The sequence below is a fragment of the Orbicella franksi genome, chromosome 1, assembly GCF_964199315.1.
Source record: "Orbicella franksi chromosome 1, jaOrbFran1.1, whole genome shotgun sequence".
NCBI lineage: Eukaryota > Metazoa > Cnidaria > Anthozoa > Scleractinia > Merulinidae > Orbicella > Orbicella franksi.
The window spans coordinates 2,768,368-2,794,441 of NC_138145.1; the positions used below are offsets into that span (position 1 = coordinate 2,768,368).

Sequence of the window (26,074 nt, forward strand, 5' to 3'; positions counted from 1 at the left end):
TGCAAATAAAAAATTAAACAGTGTTAAAAACTATCAGTTAATACAGCTAAATATGAAACAAAAAGAAATTCGTGATATTACTTTTTGTATAATCACAATTTTTTAAAAGTTGGTTGACGAGGAAATCTCGAAATCTCCTGAAGTCTTTTGAATATTGTGTCATAGAGCTTTTCTTTATGCCCACCGGTTTAGCAAATTCGATCATGGCTTCTAATTAAGGGTTCTCTGCACAACTTGGGAACACGCATGCTGTGGGATTCAAAACAATGCTATTCAAACTGAAATCTATATGCAGATTTTAAATATTAAATATCTCAAAGAAATACAATAAATTGATTTTTTTCGCCATGTACAGTACATTCATGCCAAATTCTTAATGTTATTATTTTGTGTGACAAATCAATTATAAATGCATCAACTTTATAAATCCTTATTTTATATCAGGTTATAGTGTAATTCTTAATATATATGCCGATATCCATAGTACACATGGGCTGCTGACCAAGCGTGAGGTCGGAATGGCTGGGTATTAGCCAAATTCAGTTTTTGGGTGTTTATGGACAGAGACGGAGTCGAGTCCATAAACACACAAAAACTGAATTTAGCCAATATCCAGCCATCCTGACCGAACAGGCTAGGTCAATAAAAGATTTATTATATGGAAAAAGACCACCATTTTTTGCGGGACACAGCGGGTAATCCCAAGGCGGCAAAATAGCGCCATCTTGCCCGCTTGTAAGATTCATTCTCTTGCAGCAGGGAAACACAGTTACTGATTATACGACAACGCATGTTCTGGGGACGCGAGAGAGGGTAATAGCTTATTTGGTTCATTATTTTTTTCTTATCCGTTATGATGCTGGTTTTTGGTTGACGTCTCTTACTCGGCAGTGTTGGCAAAGTCATGAAAAGTACGCTTTCACGAGACGTCAAGGGTTTCCTTTTACTATTTTTTCAGGAACTGAAAGCTGAAACTGAAAGCGATCCATATAATGGCTCTTCAATTTCTCTTGGCAACTTAGAGACCTACCTGCCCATCAAACGCTCACCAATATAAAACTGACATACCTGACTGCAGGGAGCCACTTGTAATTCAAAATACAGACGATCTGTTCTGCATGCGATCTGCATGAAACTGAATGTGCTTGGCCAGAGCGTGGCCATCTACACTTTGAGACACCGCAATTACAACTTAAGCGTGTGGCGCACTGAAGAAATTTTGTTCAGTGTTGGATGTTTGCTCACTAACTCGAAAGGCATTTTAAAAACACAAAGAGATCCATACAACGAGGAGAAAATGAGATAACAACTCTCAGACAGGACATAACTAATAATTTCAAAACGAAGCTTACTTAAACAGTTGCTTAACACCTGCGCATGCTACGTAAACAAACTGACTTAACAAGCCTTCAGTCTTGAATACGTCACATTCCTCCCTGAATGCTTGCTTGATTATGTATTTATCCCTGTTGCTTCTTGTTGGTTCGACTGTTTGTGATACAACTCGTATCTCAGAGCCTAATTTGGAAGCTGTTAACTTTGTGCGTGCCATAGAAGGACGAAGACTCAGTGGAAGCGTCATAAAAGAGATGGAGGTGGACTCAGAAGTATCTTGTCAGTTTAAATGCGTCGACGAAAAGAAATGTTTCTCTTACAATGTTGGATCTGCAAATTCCACAAAGAACAACGCGAAGAGATTCAAGTGTCAACTGAGCGACTCTGATCGATTTGCTGGTTTTGCCAACTTCACAGAGGATAGAGATTTCAAATACGGAGGCTTGCAGGTAATAACACATACACACACACAAAAAAAAAATCAAAAACGGCGTTGTGCACGTTACATTTAGAGTTACACAGTTATTTAAAGTTATAAAACTTCTTCGTTGGATTATCTATATTTTTAATAATAAGGCGAAATATAACTAAATAAGCCAAGTTTCCTCACCAAAAAAAGATAGCCAAAAAGGCACTTTGCCAAGTTACCAATCGTGTACCAACGACCTTTTGTCATCCATATTCTGTTTTGAAACCGATACTGCCTGGCGTGCAGAGATAAACTGAAGAACCTTGGCGGCAGACACACAACAAGTTTAACAGCATGCAGAAGTGTAAATTGAATGCAAGTTTACATTAGCAAATCGCACGCAATGTACATCACAAAATAAATCACTTGTTATGGAAGACCATGTCTTTCTCGAATTCCAGCAAGTTCCACAAATGATCAAGCTTTGTATATTCTAACAGAGTCCCTGTGAGAGTGATAGTTCACTTTGTGACAACAAAGAAGTCTGTGTCCCAAACTATAGAGATGGCACCGTACGATGCATTTGTGAAGATGGTTATCCAGGGAAACCTTGCGGTAAGTTGATTGACAGTTCTTCACTAAGTCGCTTCAGATTAGTCATTATACTTGTAATTGTTTAACCCAACAGAACCCAAAAGCTGCTCCCAGCTCCTTCGTGATGGTTTCACATCTAGTGGTGTGTACACCATCAATCCAGATGGCGGCAAACCAATACAAGTGTTGTGTGACATGACCACGGACGGTGGAGGTTGGACAGTTTTTCAGAGACGTTTGGACGGCTCTGTTGACTTTTATCTTGGTTGGGAATCCTACAAAAACGGGTTTGGAGATCTGAACGGCGAATTCTGGCTTGGAAATGAGAATCTTCACCGTTTGACTGCCGTTGGTAATATCACTATGCGGGTTGACTTGGAAGACTTTGAAGGAGACATCAGATACGCTGAGTACAGTACTTTTAAGGTGGCAGACCAGGCAGATAAGTACCGGCTTTTGATTGGAGGATACAGTGGCACGGCTGGTGACGCCATGATAACTGGGCGAAAGGCAAAGTAAGGCTATGTTCACACTTGGTGCCCGAGCTCGGTGTCAGAGTACGGTTATAGCTTGGCACTAATGCTAACACCTTTTTTTGCAAGTGCTGACACCAAAATTGGGGCACAGTGCCCGTGCTCGGGGTCGAGACCTTGTAATCGGGTACTAAATGATACTTGGGTACTTGGAGTAACCAGTGTGTGAACGCAACACCATTTTTGCGTAGTAAACCATTTTACGGTTGTCTGTTCAGTGACCTGGCCTTTGAACGGCAGCGAGGCTGGAGGTGACCTTGTTTTGATACAGACCTCACTGCTTTTGTTGTGTAAATCAAGTTGTTCTAATACTAGCTAGGTGCATTTACATGACAAAAGCAGAGAGGTCTGTATCAAAGCAAGGTCACCTCCAGCCTCGCTGCAATTCAAAGGCCAGGTCACCAAGCGGACAACTGTAAAATGGTCTATTTGTAATACAGTCAAACCTCCGGTTGACCATCTCTCGTAAGCGACCACCTCTCCTCGACGACCCAGTTTTCCACAGTACGAAAGGTTTCCAAGTGGAATCGCTATATTTGGAACCTCTTGTAAGCGACCACCTCGTAAACGACCGAGACCACTTTTAGAGCTAGAAGTTTTTGACCTCCGGTAAGCGACGACTTGACAGATAATAGAGCGTAGCTTGGACAATAAGGTGTTGTAACATTATCGTATTGCTGGTTTTCAGTGTCACGCAGTTCAAAATAGATCAAAATGAAAATCAAAACCGGTCCATAGATAAAGTCCAGAATCTGGGAAATGAAAGAAGGTAAACACGCATAGACTCTCGCCAAACTTCTGGTCACAGCAATTTTTGTTATGCGAGATATGCGGAGAAATGTTTTACTCAAATTTATGGAGATTTGTATGGAGACGCCATGCTGGTGCCCATCCGTGTGGGCACCAACATGGCGGCCGGAAGCCAAAAGAAACATCTGTGACTGTGTTTTGCTACAAAAGCGTGAATTTATCCCTCGAGGAACTCTAAAACATTAAAATAATACCTTTTCTAAGACATGAACTGTTTAGATAGCCAAGTTCCCCGAAATAAGTCAGTTTTTTAACCATCATGACAGTTCTCTAGGCCGTCATGTAAATGCCGCGTCACGCAAAAGCTTAGAAATTCAAGCGTAGTGTGTCACAAAACCAAGAACTCTTTCTGAGCGAAATTTGTATGAATATTAGTTTTCAGCTGCTCTTATACATCATGTAAGTAAAATCTCAGGAAGATCAATAGTTTTGTAGTTTGAATTTTAGTGACGTCATGTGAAAACCAGCTATTCCTGGGAAGTACAAGAGACGGAAATTTCTCGATGGGAAGTACCGGATTTTTTTCCCGAAATTGACTTATCACATGAACAAAACATTTAAGTCTCTACGGTTACCAAATGCTAATGAGGCAAAATTTTGACCCAATAGAGCGTTTTCACCTGACGTCACGGCAGCCATATTGGTGTTCCAAAACAATGAAACGGCGGCCATATTGGCCATATTGGGAGTTCACCTCAACACTTTCTCTTGTTCCAGTAAATTTGCATGGCTGCTAGACATGTGAGTGAAAACGTTTTATATCGTATGAGCTCTTGTAAACGACCTCCTCCCGCAAGCGACCACCTAGGCTTGGCCTTTCGGATGGTCGCTTACGAGAGGTACGACTGTAGTTTGTTTTTGACGTGAAGCGCTTCAAACACTGGCTGCTTGGTTATCAGCAATTTTTTGTTATCGAAAACAAAGTCGTCAACAAAGCCCAAAGTGTGAAGTTCTCATCTTGGCATCAAACCTGCTTTCTTTTTGTTTTTAATGGCAGATTAAGTTTCTTTTGAACCGTTTCAGTGAAACTTAACAATTATTCCACTCGCGCTAGTTGGATACGAGATGATAAAGAGTCGACGAGGCGCGTAGCGTCGAGTGGGCTAGAACCATCTCATATCCAACAAGCGCGAGTGGAATAATTGTTTTATTAAAAACGCCTCCAAAATATAGAAAATTAAAATAAAAGGAAAATAAAATACGCGTACGATTACCATTTTTGTAGAGCATGGCATAATGGCTCATATACCATGGTGGCTAAGCCAATGAAAACTCTTGAATTGCATTATCCAATGATCCAGTTTTGAATAAATCATGAAATAACATGTTTGCAACTTTTGTTATAGTGATATGCAGTTCTCCACGAAAGATAATGATAATGACACAGGAGGTGGCAATTGTTCCAAACAGTTTAAAGGAGCTTGGTGGTACAGTAGCTGTCACAAGGCCAATCTGAATGGTTTATATCTTAATGGATCACATCTTTCTTATGCCGATGGAGTCAACTGGGGCCCCTTTAGAGGATATAAGTATTCTCTGAAACGCACTGAGATGAAGATAAAGCCAAAGTATTTGTAGTGATGCCTTGGCGAATTCTTCTTCCAATGCCTTGAGACAAAAAGACATTTCAGAATTTTTAGAATGTTCACAAAGTACCCCCGTCCCCTGGGTTATTCCCAACGCTTTTAGGCAATGGCAGTGAAATGTCTGACATTTGTTTCTTTTTTGAAAAAGGTCATTTTAGTGCTGTCAATTATGTCAAATAGCGCTAAATAGTCACCATTGTTTAGTTTTTGTTTTGACGTCCATTTATTTATCAGTGATTTAAGGAGCCGAAGACATGATCAACAATTAGTATATCGAAGGTGATTAGACTACTTGGTTCCGCATGAAGTGATCACCACTGAACTAAACTGATTTTATGAGATGCTGGTCATGAAAGTGTTAGTTATAAACGTATGAATACTGACGAATGTGCAAGAAACTTCTAAGTGATGGGGGAAGATAAAAGTAAATAGATAGATAGATAGATAGATGGATAGATGGACAGACAGAGGGACAGACACACACAGAGAGAGACAGACAGACAGATAGATAGACCGCCCAACCATCCGGGTGGTGTCGTTCTTAAAGTGCGAAAGAACAAAGACTTCTCCCTCAACCAATGAGAAGGCACTCACGTCACCGTCAAACTGGTTCGACTGGTTTCTGAGACCGGTGAGGTTTGATGACTCAAAATAACGGTAGCGTTTTTTTAAATCTGTACAAGTGTGGTGTAAATAGCTTCATGTGTGAGTTAAGTAACAATAGATCTGAATGAAAATTAGTCCGCACAGGTGCTCATTACAAAACATAGAGAAATGTCAAACAAAGACTTTCGCACGAATCTGATTGGTATTCACTTCCGGTTTTCTTTTACGAATAAACAGTATCTCATAGATCAGACAATCTAGCTTTCCTTTGCATCTCTTTAAGATTAAAAATTTGTTGACAAGGTCAGTGACAGTAATCTCTGCGTTATTCTTTTCCTGTAAATGCATTCCAAGGGCAGATTACTTGTACTCTTCGATACCTTGATGTGCATGGCGAAAGTGTATCCGATATATTCTGAATCACAAAGATAACTAATTTGAGACTGCAAAACTTACACAACCTGTCGCAACGCTTACGAACAGGCTCTTTACAAATACAAAAGTTCTTTCTTTGTTTACTCTGGAAAACAGCAACAACAAGAACAACAACAAACACACACACTATTACCAAAGTAGAAAAACCTCTTAGCTACAAAAAAAGATAATTGAAACAGAAATTATGTAAATTTATCCAGGATAACTTAAAACAACCCAAAATACAAGAACCTGTTTTGCCAGACTTACAAAAATATAGGTCCTTGCACGCGGGTTTTTCCTGTAACATTAAACTCAGGTTATTAAGACATGAACACCGTGCCTTTTATGTACCATAATTGGCGTGTTTTTGTTTCAGATAAAATGACATATTATCTGCGCTATGTTGAAATACATTTTGAAGAATCTAAAGTTATCTCTATTTGAAAGCAACCAATTGACTAAAATCACGAAAAATATGGCGAAATAAAACAGACAATCACATTTAGAATATGGGCTTGACCTAACTGGGGCATGCATGGGACTGCTTAATTTGTCAGTTGACAAACAGTCATCCCGTGCGACTATGGTCGTGTTTCAGTTGGTATGCAAGTATTGGCATATCTTAATTGAACATTGTACAGAATAAATCTACATATACATCTGCATTGAGTAAGGAACTTGCCCATAGGCATTAATTCGTGAAATAGGTTAGTTCAGTAAGTCTAATTAGTTCTTCTTAAAATATTTTATGTAGTTAAAGAGATCCCCTGCTTGTCATATAGCAACAGAGCCCGCCAGCTGGCTGATTCAGGCCAATTCTCACTGGCTCATGGTCCTCATGGAACCTTACAACAGGTTCCTTACTTTTTTCTGTAATGTAATCATTACAGAAAAGATTAACAAATACAGCAAATGCAAATAAAAAATTAAACAGTGTTAAAAACTATCAGTTAATACAGCTAAATATGAAACAAAAAGAAATTCGTGATATTACTTTTTGTATAATCACAATTTTTTAAAAGTTGGTTGACGAGGAAATCTCGAAATCTCCTGAAGTCTTTTGAATATTGTGTCATAGAGCTTTTCTTTATGCCCACCGGTTTAGCAAATTCGATCATGGCTTCTAATTAAGGGTTCTCTGCACAACTTGGGAACACGCATGCTGTGGGATTCAAAACAATGCTATTCAAACTGAAATCTATATGCAGATTTTAAATATTAAATATCTCAAAGAAATGCAATAAATTGATTTTTTTCGCCATGTACAGTACATTCATGCCAAATTCTTAATGTTATTATTTTGTGTGACAAATCAATTATAAATGCATCAACTTTATAAATCCTTATTTTATATCAGGTTATAGTGTAATTCTTAATATATATGCCGATATCCTTAGTACACATGGGCTGCTGACCAAGCGTGAGGTCGGAATGGCTGGGTATTAGCCAAATTCAGTTTTTGGGTGTTTATGGACAGAGACGGAGTCGAGGTCCATAAACACACAAAAACTGAATTTAGCCAATACCCAGCCATCCTGACCGAACAGGCTAGGTCAATAAAAGATTTATTATATGGAAAAAGACCACCATTTTTTGCGGGACACAGCGGGTAATCCCAAGGCGGCAAAATAGCGCCATCTTGCCCGCTTGTAAGATTCATTCTCTAGCAGCAGGGAAACACAATTACTGATTATACGACAACGCATGTTCTGGGGACGCGAGAGAGGGTAATAGCTTGTTTTGGTTCATTATTTTTTTCTTATCCGTTATGATGCTGGTTTTTGGTTGACGTCTCTTACTCGGCGGTGTTGGCAAAGTCATGAAAAGTACGTTTTCACGAGACGTCAAGGGTTTCCTTTTACTATTTTTTTAGGAACTATGGAGAACTGAAAGCGATCCATATAATGGCTCTTCAATTTTCTTGGCAACTTAGAGACCTACCTGCCCATCAAACGCTCACCAATATAAAACTGACATACCTGACTGCAGGGAGCCACTTGTAATTCAAAATACAGACGATCTGTTCTGCATGCGATCTGCATGAAACTGAATGTGCTTGGCCAGAGCGTGGCCATCTACACTTTGAGACACCGCAATTACAACTTAAGCGTGTGGCGCACTGAAGAAATTTTGTTCAGTGTTGGATGTTTGCTCACTAACTCGAAAGGCATTTTAAAAACACAAAGAGATCCATACAACGAGGAGAAAATGAGATAACAACTCTCAGACAGGACATAACTAATAATTTCAAAACGAAGCTTACTTAAACAGTTGCTTAACACCTGCGCATGCTACGTAAACAAACTGACTTAACAAGCCTTCAGTCTTGAATACGTCACATTCCTCCCTGAATGCTTGCTTGATTATGTATTTATCCCTGTTGCTTCTTGTTGGTTCGACTGTTTGTGATACAACTCGTATCTCGGAGCCTAATTTGGAAGCTGTTAACTTTGTGCGTGCCATAGAAGGACGAAGACTCAGTGGAAGCGTCATAAAAGAGATGGAGGTGGACTCAGAAGTATCTTGTCAGTTTAAATGCGTCGACGAAAAGAAATGTTTCTCTTACAATGTTGGATCTGCAAATTCCACAAAGAACAACGCGAAGAGATTCAAGTGTCAACTGAGCGACTCTGATCGATTTGCTGGTTTTGCCAACTTCACAGAGGATAGAGATTTCAAATACGGAGGCTTGCAGGTAATAACACATACACAAAAAAAAAAAAAAATCAAAAACGGCGTTGTGCAGGTTACATTTAGAGTTACACAGTTATTTAAAGTTATAAAACTTCTTCGTTGGATTATCTATATTTTTAATATTAAGGCGAAATATAACTAAATAAGCCAAGTTTCCTCACCAAAAAAAGATAGCCAAAAAGGCACTTTGCCAAGTTACCAATCGTGTACCAACGACTTTTTGTCATCCATATTCTGTTTTGAAACCGATACTGCCTGGCGTGCAGACATAAACTGAAGAACCTTGGCGGCAGACACACAACAAGTTTAACAGCATGCAGAAGTGTAAATTGAATGCAAGTTTACATTAGCAAATCGCACGCAATGTGCATCACAGCTATTCTAAAATAAATCACTTGTTATGGAAGACCATGTCTTTCTCGAATTCCAGCAAGTTCCACAAATGATCAAGCTTTGTATATTCTAACAGAGTCTCTGTGAGAATGATAGTTCACTTTGGGACAACAGAGAAGTCTGTGTCCCAAACTATAGAGATGGCACCGTACGATGCATTTGTGAAGATGGTTATCCAGGGAAACCTTGCGGTAAGTTGATTGGCAGTTCTTCACTAAGTCGCTTCAGATTAGTCATTATACTTGTAATTGTTTAACCCAACAGAACCCAAAAGCTGCGCCCAGCTCCTTCGTGATGGTTTCACATCTAGTGGTGTGTACACCATCAATCCAGATGGCGGCAAACCGATACAAGTGTTGTGTGACATGACCACGGACGGTGGAGGTTGGACAGTTTTTCAGAGGCGTTTGGACGGCTCTGTTGACTTTTATCTTGGTTGGGAATCCTACAAAAACGGGTTTGGGGATCTGAACGGCGAATTCTGGCTTGGAAATGAGAATCTTCAACGTTTGACTGCCGTTGGTAATATCACTATGCGGGTTGACTTGGAAGACTTCGTCGGCGACATTGGATACGCTGAGTACACTACTTTTAAAGTGGCAGACGAGGCCAATAAGTACCGGCTTTTGATTGGAGGATACAGTGGCACGGCTGGTGACGCCATGACAACTGGGCAAACGGCAAAGTAAGGCAATGTTCACATTTGATGCCCGAGCTCGGTGAGCGAGTACGATTCTCGCTGGGCACTAATGTGAACAATTTTTTTGCAAGTGCTGACACTAAAATTCGGGTAGAGTACCCGTGCCCCAGTACAAGGTCGAGACCTTGTACTTTGGAACTAAGACGTTAGGGGTACTTGGTTACTTAGAGTTTTCCAGTGTCTGAACGCAACATTATTTTTTGCCAGTGCCCAGGCACCAAGTGTGAACATAGCCTTTAAGAATCTTTGTTTACTCAGCATAATTCGAAATAGTTTGGCTCTGACGTGAATTGCTTCAAACACTTGCTTCTTAGTTATCAGAAATTTTTGTTATCCACAACAAAATCTTTGTCAACAAAGCCCAAAGAGTAAAGTTCTCATCTTGACATTAAATGGCTTTCTTTTGTCTTTTAAATGGTAGATTAAATGTTCGGTCATTTCAGTGAAATTTAACAATTATCCCTCTCCCGCTTGTTGGATGTGAAATGGCAGATAGCCAATAATGGCTAGAACCATCTTTCATATCCAACAAGCGCGAGTGGAATAATCATTTTATTAAAAACGCCTCCAAAATATAGCAAAATAAAATAAAATAAAAATTTAATACGCCCTCAAAATTAGTGGTACGCTTATCATATTTCTAGAGCATGGTATAATGACTCATATACCATGCATAATGGCTAATTAAGCCAACGACAACTCTTTAATTGCATTATCCAATGATCCAGCCTCTAATAAATTTTGATATTACATTATGATATTACATATTTGCAACTTTTGTTATAGTGATATGCAGTTCTCCACGAAAGATAATGATAATGACAAAAAAAGTGGCAACTGTTCCAAACAGTTTAAAGGAGCTTGGTGGTACAGAGGCTGTCATCAGGCCAATCTGAATGGTTTATATCTAAACGGATCACATTCTTCTTATGCCGTTGGAGTCAACTGGAGCCGCTTTAGAGGATATTACTATTCACCAAAACGTACTGAGATGAAGGTAAAGCCCAAGTCTTTTCAGTGATACCTTGGAAAATTCTTCTTCCAATGACTTGCATTTGTCTGACAATCAGACATTTTAGAGTTTTTAGAATGTCCACCTCAACCCCTTTTTATTCCCAACGATTTTAGGCAACAGTACTGAAATTTGTTTCTTTTTCGTAAGAGGTAATTTCATAGGTGTAAATTATGTCATATAGCGTTAAATAGTCACCATTGCACAGTTTTTTGACACCTATTTATTTATCAGTGATTTAAGGAGCCGAAGACATGATCAACAATTAGTATATCCAAGGTGATTAGACTACTTGGTTCCACATGAAGTGATCATCACTGAATTAATGAGCTATGAATACTAAACTGATTTTATGAGATGCTGGTCACGAAGGTGTTAGTTATGTACGAATGAATGCTGACCAATATGCAAGAATCTTCCAAGTGATGGAGGGAGATAAAAGTAGGTAGATAGATAGATTAAACAATTAGATTATGAGCTCGAGATTTCTATCGCGTACTATCGCGCGATAGAAATCGAGAGCAAATAATTGTTTTAGAATAAATCTACTAGTCGTTTAAAAGTTAATCTAAATCCTCTTCACAGACACTTCGCAAACGCCAATTCAAGAAGCGGCCGTCATTTTGTTAACAAGGGCACACTGCTACGCTATTCACTATCTATCACAGAATAGATAGTGAGTAGCTTAGCCAATTAGAGAACGGCATTTGTGATAGAACGCTAGTAGATTTATACTAAAGATAGATAGACGGACGGACAGACATACAGGGAGACAGACAGCCAGACAGACAGATAGACTGCCCAACCATCCGGGTGTTGTCGCTCTTAAATTGTGAAAGAACAAAGACTTCTCCTTCAACCAATGAAAAGGCACTGACGTCATCGTCAAACTGGTCCGGCTGGTTTCTGGGACCGGTGAGGCTCGATGATTCAAAATAACGGTAACGTTTTTTTGAATCTGTACAAGCGTGGTGTAAATAGCTTCCTGTGTGAGTTAAGTAACAATAGATCTGAATGAAAATTAGTCCGTACAGGTGCTTGTTGCAAAACATAGAGAAATGGCAAAGACGTTCGCACGAATCTGATTGGTATTCACTTCCGGTTTTCTTTTACGAATAAGCAGCATCTCATAGATCAGACAATCTAGCTTTCCTTTGCATCTCTTTAATTTGCTGACAAGGTCAATGACAGTGATCTCTGCGTTATTCTTTTCCTGTAAATGCTTCCCAAGGGCAGATTACTTGTGCTCTTCCGATGCGTTGATGTGCATGGCGGCAGGCGTATCCGATATATTCTAAATCACAAAGATATCATTTAAAACTGCAAAACTTACACAACGTGTCGCAACGCTTACAGACAGGTTCTTTACAAGTACAAAAGTCCTTTATTTGCTCACTCTGGGTAGTATAATGCACCATCATGGAGCTGTGACAAATTGAGTTTATTGGTTGAAAAGGTTTACGAAACGTAATTCGAGATCAATTTATATTGTTTATGTTATCAAGTTTATTTCCGAGTAATTTCTTGAAATGCAACCAAGGCATGCGAACGGCGACCGCTTTTTACACCCCCAATATTAATGTTTCCGACAGTATTTTTGATCCAGAGTATTCACCGCTCCTAAAAAGAATAATAATTATTATTTGGACGACGAAAATCTGCCAGGAATATCGCTGCAATCTTTTTAAAGACAAATTTTTTTAATGAAGGTAAACCAGGCTTACAACGTTAGATCGGCAAACTTAGTAAACGTGAAAAAAGCGAGCATCAATCAAACTGTCTGTTTTAATCGGCGCAATTAGACCTTTGTATACATTTAAAGGTGTTTTAGCATATTTATCGCTTTCAGCATTCCCATGTTTTAAATTTACCTACATATTTACCTTCCTTGTAACTTGAAAATGATTTGAGAGGGGTCAAACTATCGTTCGGTTTTATCGTCACTTCTTATCAAACACAAAATTAGTAAATGATATTACGCATTAACAGGGACGAGGCGGGAGACGGCGTCGGTCCATTGGGAATGGCTCTCTTCTAATTCTCCTTTGTGTAGTGTCGCGTCGTTTGCGCGTTTCCTCCCCGCTACTTTCTGAATCGTCGTCCATTGTATCATTAATACACGGACGAGATGGAATGGTGGGAGTGTCCATAGGGGATGCGATTCGTCTTATTCTTTTAGCGCTCTTCACAGCCTTCACTTCATTGCATCTAAAGAACAGATACAATGTTTTGTCCACTGCTAGGTAACCTGAGTGATACTTTCTTTTCCAACCCTTGAAACCACTTGGTGTTCCTGCAATTTCAACAAGTAATGCGTAAATTAGTAATTCGACAAAACGGAATAACACGGTTTAGGCAAGCTTAATAGAAAACGTCGTGTTTTTAAAGCTCGAGGATGAGCTAGGAGACCTCTAAAACATTAGCGCGAATCCAAGTAGCAGGCAAAGGCCTTAAAGTTCTGTTGAATTTTTGCGAGTGTTACCATCAGAGTATGTACGAGTTCTTTAATAAACTGTTAACGTCAGGAACGTTTCGTGGCATTATGACCTCGTTTACAAAACCTCGTCAAAACCACCTGCGATCCATGACCAAAAAGCCATCCAGCCATCCAATGAAAACTCGCATTATAGTTACGAAAAAAAACAGTAGCCAGCCGGGGAGCATGAGTTCTGATATCAAGATTGTATACTAGACAGTAACCTAAAGATCATCACAACTGAACCGAGGTACAACTCACTCTCACGATTTAAGTTCTCATGAAGCTAAGAAAACGTTTTCTCTAACCCATTGAAGACAGACGCCTCAGGCAGTATCCAAGTTTGCGACCTTTGATGAAAAGGTGGGGACTCTCTTGTTGAATACTACCACCTCGTGTGTAGGAAGAAGCCATTGGGTCTTTAAAGCCGTTCTGCACCGCAACTGAACCAGATTTGAAGTTTTCATCAACTGAAAAGGCATTAATAAGGACGATTCCAAAGGCTACGACGTGCAGAATTAATACGAGATGCATCTGCAAAGGAAAAGGAAGACCTCTGACTGGAAACACGCAGCATGTAATTCAATCAAATGATATTTTTATCACTTTTTAAATTAATCTTACCAGGAGTCCATAACATTGGCTTCTGGTGTTGATGTCCAATTAATTAAGAAATAACTGAGCAAAATTAAATACGGAAAAAGGGAGCAGAAAGTAATATGAATAAAGAATTAAATTGATTGCGGTAAGTTGAAAGTAGAAAATATGAATTATTAAATGTGTGTCCCACGTATCTCATTGTTAGTGTGCTCAATTAAGAAATAAACGTCGCATACGGCAAATTCGGAAGACTAGGTAATGAAAGATAAAATCACAATTCTCCAGCAATTGATAACAATTTTATCACTTCCTTTAACCCATTTGGGTTGTGTAAAGCTCCTTTCAGCACTTTGAAAACCAGAAAGTTAGAAAAGTTAGAAAGTTAGGAAGTTATTATTAATTCATTACTTCATAGACAACATTTTTAATCCTAGCCTCAGTGCTACTGGAATACATTTATGCAAATTCTCTTTAGTTAACACATAAAGAAGCCTAAGCCGTGCATTACACTGTGATAAAACGCGACGGGCATTTGAGAACACGAGGGAAATGTAGAAAACTCTCAACATTTCTCGAGTGTTCTCAAATGTCCGGAGTGTTTTATCATAGTGTAATACACGGCTTAGGCTTCTTCATTTGCTTTATGATACAGATTTTACACGTGCGAAACAGTAAAACACGCTTTTTCTCATCATGAGGGATGATGATGCCGTAGATCGGCGAAAGCTTGGATTTTTAAACGATTTTAATATCATTTTACAGTAGTGTAAGGCCTCAATTGAACTTTTGCCACTTTGATGAACTTTGATTAGTTCCTTGTATGTATTCTCTTACCGTTACGTTTTGCACTATTTCTTAACAATGCCAATGGACTTAGACTGTATTTTTTGCTTCTCTAGTTCGATACATAAGTGATATAAGAACTCAGTTCAGTGGCATCAAAATTGCAATTGATTACAGGCGATCGAATTTTCCAAGTTGAGTGGCTCATAGGCACATTGATAAAAAGTTGAGGCAATACTGCTGAAGTGGCAAGGATCAATTCATAAAGGGAACATAGATAACTTACATGACCGGTCAGAAGACACCTGGAAAGAAAAATAACAACAAAATATGTTTCAACAAAACCTAGGAAGAGTCGTTTGTAGCGTAATGACTCTCTCCTAGCAATGAACTTTGAAACTTTAGCTTTATGTTGGTACTCTTATCTAGCTTTAATTTGCAGAATGTTTCACCGAACATTAATGCTTGATAGTGATTTAGCAATCGGTAAAATTACTTCAACAAGCATTAAAATGAACACTGTGCTATGGGCAGGAAAAAAATTCAAAAGTTATTTGTGCATTCTAAGCAAAAATTTAATCATGATAAAATCAAGAAAGGAATACACTCCTTCTTTGAACAAACATTAATTAAAAAGCCCTTAATTTATATAAATTTTCCAAGCAACTATGCATGCATTTTTAGGAATCTGAGATCACAAAAAATTCTATTTACTTGATCAAACTTTATTTTACTTTGTTTTGCATCGACCTTTCGTCCAATACATCTTTGTTGTTTATCACTCAATTAACTATTCACTTAACAGAATGAAATGGTTTTTGTACTGAAGGGAATATTAGAATTGTTACTTCGTGTTCAATAGACAGTCATAACCTATATGGTAACTTCGGTGGTTACAAGTACTTTACGTAATCACCTCAAAATATCTGTTTATTGTTGTTCTTTGACAATATTACAAAGGTTTGTTAACTAACAATATCATAAGAGATTTGTTAAGTATTTAGATGGCACGTTGCTTCTGCCACAGGTGAGCCGTTTGTATCGTTTCTTGTTTAATGCTTACGTTTTCAGCGCTCTATCCGCTGACGATACGGGACCACACAAAGCCCAAATGAGAACAACAAGCTCGTGTTTTTAATTGAAGTGCTGAAGGACTCTCCTCTCGACGTGTTATTTGACATTTAGCAACGAAAATGATTGAATAAATTATGAGGTCTGAGAATAAAGTTTGAGAATGTAAATTATGGACAAAAGTCAATCAATCTTGTTGAGTTGTCTTCCTTCTTAGTTTTCCTTCCTCTTGGATTGTAACCAGCGCAGAGATTGCAATGTTACATTGAAAATAATGAACGATCAATGGACCCTCTCTTACTTCATATTTAGTTGGATTACAGTGGAAGGGTAATGAATCTTCTGTAAACGTACCTTAAAACGCGATCCTTAGTGAATGAAACGTTGGCAAGTCGTTGTTACCTCCGCGAAGCCCCGTTATAAGATAATGTGAATTATAAGGTTCTTAGTTATTATTTATCTATAAAATATAACCCAATATCAACGGCACTTATTCACACAAACCAGTATCAAAAAGTATGTTAAAAGCACATGCAATTTGCGGCTTGATTGGTTGATAATTATACACCCCAAACTGAGATCGTGCTGATATCTAATCATATGTATTGAGAAGGAAATAATACAATGAAATCATTCTTTTCAAATAGGGCCATCTAACTTTTGTGAAAGTCGATAACAACAGAGAATACATTGATATTTGTAACCCTAAAGAGATGGCCCGTATCAAACATATAAACGGATTGTTTAATTACGAAGACATGTTCTGCCTACCTTAAGGCCGCCACACAGAGCTTTGCATTGATTTCATCCCCAATGCGGCAAAAAATCAGGCATGATCACACAGTTGAGCGAGACTATGTACCACTTTAGTACGTTTCTAATACTGTCAGTTGTGTGCTCTTCATTTGTTTTTGTTCTGAGCGCCGAAATCACAAAAAGCGCTACGGTGTTTAGGCTCATTCAGAGAACTTTGCCCGCTTACGTTTTCGTATTAGTTCTACTTCGATTATTTTAAATTGAATTATATTGTTTATTCAACTGAGATTAGCTTTCTAGTTTGTAAGGGCCAGTATCCTTTTGCATCGTCATAATTTGATTGCACGTTCTTCCCTGTAACTATTTCTAAAATATAATAACCCTGAAATTTTAGAGAAAATTGTAAATCACAGATTTTGATTTTGATGTTGAGCTAACGCTTGTGCCACTTGCGCTAGTTTACTGTAAATTCGGCTATAACCCTCTCAAATAAGCTCAGGAAACATAATTCAAAATGGAATCGCCGGCTGTAAGCTCACAGTGCAGTTTGTCAGATCAAAAAGCAAGTGGAATTCCTGAGTAATACCTGACGTTACTAAAACGATTTTGCTGTGTCATCTAGATCTTGTATCTTTTACATTATTTATTTTCTTCTAAAGTCTTAGTATGATTTTATTTGTTACCATGTTACCATTGTCAAGAAAGTCCTAAGGAGTGGAGATAAATAAGATTTTTAGTTTTAGTTTGATTATTATTTTAAAGTATGTTTACTTTGTGGGCCTGGCAACAGTTAGTCATCTTAACACTTCAATAACGTCAATAATATTGAAAGTTCCTATCATTATGACACCATTAATAAACTTTGTCACCGTCGCACTAACAGGAATTTGCTGACGTCTTCGTTTATATCTTTTCATTTACACTCCCTGACGTAGGGCATTTCTTGATACAAATGAATCCAAAGAAATAAAGAGGGTTATGAACCTTCTATACTAGGGAACATTCTAGCCTTTTGACTTAATATTGAAGAAGGAATGAAAAAAAAAAAAAAGCTAATGAGCTCATACAAACTCTGGGTTTTGAAAACCAGCATCACACAAAATCTTTTAATACTTTGGGCTCAAATTTCGTAACACACAGTTAATTGTGCGATACCATTCCAATGTTCAGGGTTGATATTTATGTAGCTCGATTAAAAACTGAAGAGCTTAGGTTAATAAGGCAAATATTTGTTAAGTACTGAAGCGTTAGTGAACACAACAAATACAACGCTACATCAAACACAGGGCGGACCAGATCCAAGAGCGCGTAGATCTGACGTAAGAGAACGTAAACGAGGCTACGGACGTACCTAGACTCTTATAAGGCGTGAGTACAAAACGCACCACAATATTGTAAACAACGACTGTCGGCTTGAAGTAAAAACGACTGTAATTCAGTCATGATATAATGGAGTCGATTTCATTGTGAATTTTTTTAGCGGACACCATTATTTAGTCAAGATTGCTCCCAGTGGAGGATTTTGCTGGTGTATACCCTAGCAACATAGATGGAGCTGAATATTTCCTTGTATTTTGATTAGAGACCAGTTTGAGTGGGATGATGTGAATGTTAATAATAACATTTTATTTAAAAGAGTGCTTTTTTGTGCCTTTAAAATTCCTATTCACTGATGGGACATGAATCTTCTCATCTGAGATTAGACATGTTCAATAAAAGTGCCATCATATAATTACGATATTTTAAACTTCTGTCCGGGCAACAAGGCTTGGGCAGATAAAAATAAATTATTCGGTCATCTCTCAACCTCACTGATGTCATCGCTGGATGGAAAAATAAACCTCCTAAGCTGAAGAGGTCTATTAATGATAAAACAGATTTTTATCTCCAGTTATTTATTTTTGTTTTCGTTCCTTAACAATATCACAGAAAGTTTGTTAACACGCCATTTTTAAGCTTGGTGTTACTCCTCACACTTTTCTTTTATATTTCATTCGCTATAGAATAAAACAACAATGAACTAAGTGTTTTCACGCCTTTATTTGAAGCATTTCTATGGTACTAAATACAAACGACAATGTAATATCGTTATTCAGTATCCGTAAAACGATATTTGTTCAGTTACGAAGCGTATTTTAAGATGTTTCCATTCACATCATTTTTCTTGGAAACCGTTCAAAAATCAAAAAATACAAATGCAAGACCTGAACACAGACTTTTTTGACAAAGTATGATGATTAGTTTAGTTGATAAACAAAAAGTAAACTGGAATACAATTGAGTTAATTTTCTTTGGAAAGGGAGATTACTAATGATATTGCGTAGAATAGGCATCAGTTTTCGCTTGTGATATAAAGAGAACAATTATAAAGAGAACAATTAGTCAACGACAAGCAGTAAATGTGCCAATATAAATCTGTATTCACTGCTTTTAAGGTTTACTTCCATGAAAAAGCACAGATTGGAACTTTGTTTAAACGTTCTTTTTTAATATGGCTTAGATACGTACATCTTTGAGATTTGCCAACATCTCGTAGCCCAGTTATAAGATAATAACATTTAAATCGACTGCTAAATAGTATTCATAAAATGTCACCCAATATCAACTAGGCATACTCACATCACTCATTATCACAACCTCCAACTCCCTCCCCCCCAAAAAGTACAACCCTCCCCCCAACAGTTCATGGTTGATCGCATAATATTGCTATATTCTTCATGATTATATGATAATCAAGCAAATGTATGTAAACCCGGGTGATTATATGACAATTATGTGCCCCAAACTGAGTATACGTTACTGCTGATGTTAGCTGCGCATGAAATAAATACGGGCTTTAAGATACGGTACGGCTAGCTTTAGTACGGTGGCAAATGGTGAAGATCACTCCCGGTAACGCCATACCCTTGCTTTATACTACGGGAAAGCGCCTGGTTTCACCTACTCTTCACTACCTTAATATAAGCCTGCTGTTTACTTCTCATTTTGACTCTTTTTTTACCGTTTGAAAGCCTAGTTTGAAGACAAAGTACTCAATCATAAAAATCCGTTAGAAGATAACTGTTTCTTTGTCATTTGAACAGGAAATTTGAACGATTTTAACACCTACCGTAAGTGACAGTCACATTTGTATCGGGCCGAACAGCTGCAGATAAGAAAGCGTCGAATGTACTAATCTGAGCTATAATTGTTTATTGCTGAATCAAAAGTTTTGTATTTTTGGGCTTATCACGTTGTGCGATCACCCTGCCCCTGAAATCGAGCTTTTTATAAGTGTTATTTTGTTTTATGGTTGGAATTACAGGCGGTTCTAAAAGCAGTTTTAGGGGCAAATCTAAGTTCTGGGAGATGTAAGACGAATTACAGGAGAAGGAAATCCTCGTCATTAATCAAGCCTATATCGTATGAAAGCAAAATAAAGTCCCTGGTTTCCTTGAACTAATTAAGCCATTTTTGTAAAGAAACTTAGAGGCTGCAAACCTCGTTGCTGTACAGCGAAATCTTAACCGGTTAAAGTTTTGAGGAAAAAACGGCGTTGTTAGCCGTAGTAGTAGCTCGCCTTAGCGTATCTTAAAGTCCCTAATAATGAAAAGGATACCTCAATCGAGAATTTCCTTCTACCTATGTTTTAGCCCCAGTATTCGTGTTCGTTTTAGTCCTTGTTTCTCCTGTTTTGTTTCTTTTCTTTTCGTTTCTTTTTGTCTTGCTCTCTTTGTTCTTCTTCATCTCCAACTCCTGATTTTTCTTCCATGCCATCTGAAACTGAATCACTTTCCATTGTGGCTCCGTATCCGGATTCTTCCTCGTCGTTTGCCGAACCTGCCATTGTTCCATTGACACATGGTCGAGGTGGAATCGGTGGATCCATAGGCTGTCGTTTTACTCTTTGGGCGCGCTCAACAGCATTGTTCTTGTCGCATTTGAACATGAGGTACAACTTCTTGGCTACTGCGACATAACCTGAGTTGTACTTTCTTTTCCAACCCTTGAAACCATCTGGAGTCCCTGGAACTAGAACAAGAGAGTTATCAATTGATATACAGTAAATTGAAAAACAAGGTTACATAAACAATATCCTCCATTTGGCGAGGAAATATGCTCGGATATTTGTCCGCGGACATTATCTGTTCCGAAAAGCGAACAATTTTTCGATAGTCCTGACAGTGAAGAAACGGTCAAAAAATTGAGTTGTATTGATTTTTTGGTTTCTAGTAGTGGCGTATACATCATTAATAGCTAGAATTGTTTCCTAAATATTTTCTAGTCGTTGGTGTCTTTAAGGTTTGAAAGCTACTAAACATGGCTAAGTGATAGCTCATTCAAATTTAAGATAGGCCCATGGGAAGATGCAACCAGTTTTCAGTAAGATAATTTTCCATGAAAATTTGTCTCGCATTCTTGTAACAGTTACAGAGATATCTCTTTTTCTTTGGGCATCGTAGCTTCATAATGTTTATCATCGCAGTCAGTGTGTTGTTTCTTTTTTTAAGTTATAGAGAAAATATTTTAGGCTCTAACCCAGTGAAGAGAGACGCCTCAGACAGTATCCATGACTACGAGCTTTGATGGCAAGGCCAACCAATGGAATGGGACCTCCTTTATAAGAAGAAATCATCGGATCTTCAGAGCTATCTCGCATCTCTACTGAACCAGACTGAACGTTTTCCTCAAGTGGCTCACAATTTATAAGAATGACTCCAATGGCTAAAATGTACAGCTTTACAAGGAGATGCATCTGTAAAAAGACAACAAGGGAAGAAATTATGTCACGAAGCGAAAAATATAATCTAATCGAAACATTAGGAGTCCAGAACAATAGACTTCTGATATTATTACCTAAAAGACAAATAAATAACCGAGTATATCAAAAATAAATAAGAAAAATAAATGAATAAATAAATAAATAAAAAATAAATAAACAGATGGCCAAATCGATTAATCCCTCAGATCGATTTCGATAGAGACGGAACGTTCAAGGTTAACATTTTAATTTTTAACTCGTAAAATAGTACTTTCCAAGGCATTGGTACAGATGGGACATTCTCTCGATCTTTTCTTCGGTCCTTCGCTTCCTGGTAGACATTTTTTTTCAAAATTGTTACTGATTACCGACGATCCAATTTTCCAAGTTGAGTGGCTCATAGCCACTTTGATTACAAGTTTAGTAATACCGCTAACCTGGCAAGGACCACTTCATAAAGGAAACATAGGGAACTTAGGATTTGCCAAACGGTAACGTGACCGGCCAGAACTCGGAAAGAAAATAACAACAAGATATGTTTCAACAAAACCTGCGAAGAGTCATTTGCAGCGCGATGACTCTCTAGTAATGAACTTTGAAACTTTATCTTTATATTGGAACTCTAACCTAGCTCTGCAGAATGTTTCACCCGAAAATTAATGTCTTGTAGCGACGTAACAATCGGTAAAGTTACTCTAATAGACAAAAAAAACTCAGAAGTGTGCATTCTTGGCAAAAATTTAATCAAACTTAAACTAATGTAGAAATACACTTTGGCTTTGAATAAACATCAATGTGATCTCAGATACATTTTAGAAAAAGCTCTAAATTTATATAAAATATTTATGCAACAATCCATGCACTTGTAAGAACGAAATTACAAAGAATTCTACTTAGTTGATAAAACTTTATTTTGCATCAACATTTCATACAAACATTTTTGTTATTTTTCACATAATTGGTTATGCACTTAACAGAATGAAACGGTTTTGTACTGAAGGGAAAATTAGAATTGCTACTATGTGTTTAATAGATAGTCATAACCTATACGGTAACTTCGGGGGTTACAAGTACTTTACGTAATCTCCTCAAAATATCTGTTTATTGTTGTTCTTTGACAATATTACAAAGGTTTGTTAACTAACAATATCATAAGAGATTTGTTAAGTATTTAGATGGCACGTTGCTTCTGCCACAGGTAAGCCGTTTAATGCTTAAGTTTTCAGCACTCTATCCGCTGACGATACGGGACCACACAAAGCACAAATGAGAACAACAAGCTCGTGTTTTTAATTGAAGTGCTAAAGGACTCTCCTCTCGATATGTTATTTGACATTTAGCAAGGAAAAAACTAAAAAAAAAATACGGGGTCATTCAAGTAATGAATTTTTCCTACAGAGATTCAACACCATTATGGTTCATTATTTTCATGATTACAGCAAGATTGGACGAAATTACAAACCAATACAAAGACAACACAAAAATAACACTTATCAGAGCCCAATCATGAGTAATATAAGAATTTAAGTGTTTTTGTTTCGAGGTGGGATATAAAGAGGGAGGGTCACTGAAAAATCTCAAGTAAAATACAAAATTAAAAAAAAATGTATTTGAACAAAACCATAAAGCCAATACACAAATTCAACTGGGAAATGGGATTGTGTTTTTGGCAATTACTGCCCTGATTGCTAAAATGTATTTCTATCATTGCCCGAGGAATAATCTGGTTTAAGTAGAAACATATTTCCTCCCGTTATCAGTTCTTTAACTTTTGATAAGGATAAGGTTTGAGAATGTGAATTATGGTTAAATCAATAAATCTTGTTGAGTTTTCTTCCTTCCTGATTTTCCATTCTCTTCGATTGTAACTAGTGCAAAGATTGCAATGTTGCATTGAAAATATTGAACGATCATGGGACCCTCTCTTCCTTCATATTTAGTTGGATTACAGTGGAAGGGTAATGAATCTTCTGTAAACATACCTTAAAACGCGATCCTTAGTGAATGAAACGTTAGCAAGTCGTTGTTACCTTATCGAGGCCCCGTTATGAGATAATGTGATTTAAAACTCTCTTAGTTAGTATTTATGTATAAAATATGACCCAATATCAACGGCACTTATTCACATAAACCGGTATCAAAAAGTATGTTTAATTAAAGCACAGGCAGTTTGCGGCTTGATTGGTTGATAATTATACATCCCAAACTGAGTTCATGCAGATATCTTAAAATATGTGTTGAGAAGGAAATAAACCATGAAATCATTCTTTTTAAATGAGCCATCTAACGTTTGTGAAAGTTGATAACAACAGAGAATACACAGAAATTTGTAACCCTAAAGAGATAGCCCATATCAAATTCACAGCTTGTTTAATTATGAAGACATATTCGGCCCACCACACTCAGCTTTGCTTTCATTCCTAATGCGGCAAAAAATCAGGCATGATCTCACAGTTGAGTGGGACCTTAATCACGTACGACTTTAGTGGTAATATTAACAATCGTTTCTAATATTGCCACTGGTGTGTTTTTTATTCTGAGTTCCGAAAACGCAAATCGCGCTGCGGTGTTTAAGCTCATTCAGAGAACATTGCCCGCTTAAGTTTTCCTATTGGTTCTACTTCCATTATTTTAAATTGAATTTAAATGAATTATATTGTTTATTCAATCGAGATTAGCTTTCTAGTTTTTGAGGATCAGTATCATTTTACATCGTCATAATTTGATTGCACGTTCCTCCCTGTAACTATTTCTAAAATTCAATATTAAACTCTGACACTTTAGAGAGAATTGTAAATCGCAGATTTTGATTTTGATGTTAAGCTAACGTTTGTGCCACTTCCGCTAGTTTATTGTAAAATTCGGGTTTAATTCTCTCAGATAAGCTTAGGAAACATAATTCAGAATCGAATGACCGGCTATAAGCTAACAGTGCAGTTTGTCAGATCACAAAGCAAGTGGAATACCTGAGTAATACCTGTTACTAAAATGATTTTGCTGTGTCATTTTGCATCTTTTGCATTTTGTATATTTTCTCCTACCTTTCTCAGTTAGTCGTATCCCTCTAAATAGTTACCATTGTTGAAAAGTCCGAAGGAGGGGAGACTTTTAGTTTTAGTTTGATTATTATTTTAAAGTATGCTTACTTAGTGGAAAACGGCTAGTCATCTTGACACTTCAGTAACGTTAATATCATTAAAAGTTAATATTCATCGTCGCACTTACAGGAAATTTGCTGACGTCTTTGTTGATATTTTCCCAATAACATACAACCTGACGTAGGGAAGGCATCCTGTGTTTCTTGATACAAATGACTCCAAAGAGATAAAAGACAAAAAGGTTCGTGAAACTTATACACCAGGGAACATTCTAGCTTTTTGGCTTAATATTGACGAAGAAACGCTAATGAGCCCATACGGGCTGATTCTTTGTTAAAACTCTACGTTTCAAAACCTACATCACACATAATCTTTTGTACATCGCGCTCAAATTTCGTAAGACAATGAATCGTGCAGTACCATTTAAATTTTCAGAGTTGATATTTTCGTGGCTCGATTATAGAAGAGCTTATGTTAATGGGGCAAATATTGTAAACAAAGACTGTCTGCTTTAAGTAAAACTACTATTCGGTCATAACATAATAGGGTTGATTTCAGTGTGGAAATTGTTTTAGCGGACACCAGTATTTAGTCAAGATTGCTCCCACTGGAGGATTTTGCTGGTATATACCCTAACAACAGAGAAGCAACTGAATATTTCCTTGTATTTTGATTGAAGACCAGTTTGAGTTGGATGATGTAAATGTCAAAAATAAAATTTTATTTAAAAGAGCGCTTTTTTCTGTCTTTAAAACTCCTATTCACTGATGGGACGTGAATCTTCTCTTCCTGCCTGAGAAGACATCCTCAATAAAAATGCCATCGTATAATTACGATGTTTTAAACTTCTCTCTTGGCACAGAGGCTTGGGCAAATAAATGTTAATTATTTGCTCATCTCCCAGTCATTACATTTTTCCGCCTCAAGTTAAAAATATTAACTATATTGAAATTAAATTAGTGGAAGTAATTTTGTAATTTGAAGGCCTATCCAGCAGCCAAAATCTTGGTAGAAATGTTGTAGTACTCAGAACTTACGCGTTCTATTTACGAAGGGATCACTGCGATCGGAAAAAATGGTGACCGCCCTTACTTAAAAAAAGTAATAATAATTCTTAGGCTGCTAGAAAAATGTTTTGTCTACAGGTAGTCAAACCACGTAACTACGAGCATAAATGCTTGGATATAAGGTTTTATGATAACATCTTATAATATCGACTTTGATTCACTGGCGGAGTGATTTTATTTTTGTCATGCATGATCGTATATTTAGAAACCAATGTCAATATTTGTTGGCGTAGTAAGACCAAATCGAATATTTGCATAACAACACAGTTTAACAGCGAATCGAGATATATTTCAGGCACAATCTGTAAGTGAAAAGGAAAAACAGTAGTGTACTCGTAAAAATGATATTGGGGCTTCTAGAGATTCTGTAACTGGTGGGTTTGCATACAAGTT

General features: G+C 37.4%; 4 protein-coding genes across 6 annotated transcripts in view; 2 read left to right on the forward strand and 2 right to left on the reverse strand.

Moving 5' to 3' along the window:
- The first annotated feature begins 1,454 nt into the window (after window positions 1-1,454).
- LOC145482459 (microfibril-associated glycoprotein 4-like) lies at window positions 1,455-5,336 on the forward strand. The gene is made up of 4 exons (XM_081461070.1): window positions 1,455-1,784; window positions 2,245-2,359; window positions 2,433-2,853; window positions 5,028-5,336. Exons 1-4 carry the CDS (start codon window positions 1,455-1,457, stop codon window positions 5,257-5,259), a joined length of 1,098 nt encoding a protein of 365 aa, XP_081317196.1. The 3' UTR covers window positions 5,260-5,336.
- A 3,319-nt stretch (window positions 5,337-8,655) lies between these two features.
- LOC145482468 (microfibril-associated glycoprotein 4-like) lies at window positions 8,656-11,218 on the forward strand. Its single transcript, XM_081461073.1, has 4 exons — window positions 8,656-8,985; window positions 9,454-9,568; window positions 9,642-10,062; window positions 10,864-11,218. The coding sequence occupies exons 1-4, from the start codon at window positions 8,656-8,658 to the stop codon at window positions 11,096-11,098; spliced, it is 1,101 nt and encodes a 366-aa protein (XP_081317199.1). The 3' UTR covers window positions 11,099-11,218.
- Window positions 11,219-12,919: 1,701 nt separating this feature from the next.
- LOC145482478 (uncharacterized) lies at window positions 12,920-14,107 on the reverse strand. The gene is made up of 2 exons (XM_081461082.1): window positions 13,874-14,107; window positions 12,920-13,382 (listed from the first exon to the last, which is right to left on the reverse strand). Exons 1-2 carry the CDS (start codon window positions 14,097-14,099, stop codon window positions 13,072-13,074), a joined length of 537 nt encoding a protein of 178 aa, XP_081317208.1. The 5' UTR covers window positions 14,100-14,107; the 3' UTR covers window positions 12,920-13,071.
- Window positions 14,108-19,045: 4,938 nt separating this feature from the next.
- The window catches only part of LOC145482486 (uncharacterized), a 12,442-nt gene continuing 5,413 nt past the window's right edge, over window positions 19,046-26,074 (reverse strand). For 2 of the 3 annotated variants that reach the window (XM_081461095.1, XM_081461089.1), the window contains 2 exons: window positions 21,294-21,510; window positions 19,046-20,786 (listed from right to left, as the gene is read on the reverse strand). In XM_081461095.1, coding sequence (XP_081317221.1) covers window positions 20,428-20,786; window positions 21,294-21,510 — 576 coding nt within the window. In that variant the 3' untranslated portion in view covers window positions 19,046-20,427. Of the gene's footprint in view, window positions 20,787-21,293; window positions 21,511-23,498; window positions 23,558-26,074 lie in introns of those variants that run through there. The other variant, XM_081461098.1, reaches the window with a different exon arrangement.

What these genes read in the sequence shown, in the direction of transcription:
- LOC145482478 (XM_081461082.1), bottom strand. Translation starts at nt 14,099, where the DNA reads ATGCATCTCGTATTAATTCTGCACGTCGTAGCCTTTGGAATCGTCCTT. An exon ending in GAGGCGTCTGTCTTCAATGG is followed by an intron (nt 13,383 to 13,873) that starts GTTAGAGAAAAC and finishes TTGAAATTGCAG; the next exon opens with GAACACCAAGTGGTTTCAAG.
- LOC145482459 (XM_081461070.1), top strand. Translation starts at nt 1,455, where the DNA reads ATGTATTTATCCCTGTTGCTTCTTGTTGGTTCGACTGTTTGTGATACA. An exon ending in TCAAATACGGAGGCTTGCAG is followed by an intron (nt 1,785 to 2,244) that starts GTAATAACACAT and finishes ATATTCTAACAG; the next exon opens with AGTCCCTGTGAGAGTGATAG. An exon ending in ATAACTGGGCGAAAGGCAAA is followed by an intron (nt 2,854 to 5,027) that starts GTAAGGCTATGT and finishes CTTTTGTTATAG; the next exon opens with TGATATGCAGTTCTCCACGA.
- LOC145482468 (XM_081461073.1), top strand. Translation starts at nt 8,656, where the DNA reads ATGTATTTATCCCTGTTGCTTCTTGTTGGTTCGACTGTTTGTGATACA. An exon ending in TCAAATACGGAGGCTTGCAG is followed by an intron (nt 8,986 to 9,453) that starts GTAATAACACAT and finishes ATATTCTAACAG; the next exon opens with AGTCTCTGTGAGAATGATAG. An exon ending in ACAACTGGGCAAACGGCAAA is followed by an intron (nt 10,063 to 10,863) that starts GTAAGGCAATGT and finishes CTTTTGTTATAG; the next exon opens with TGATATGCAGTTCTCCACGA.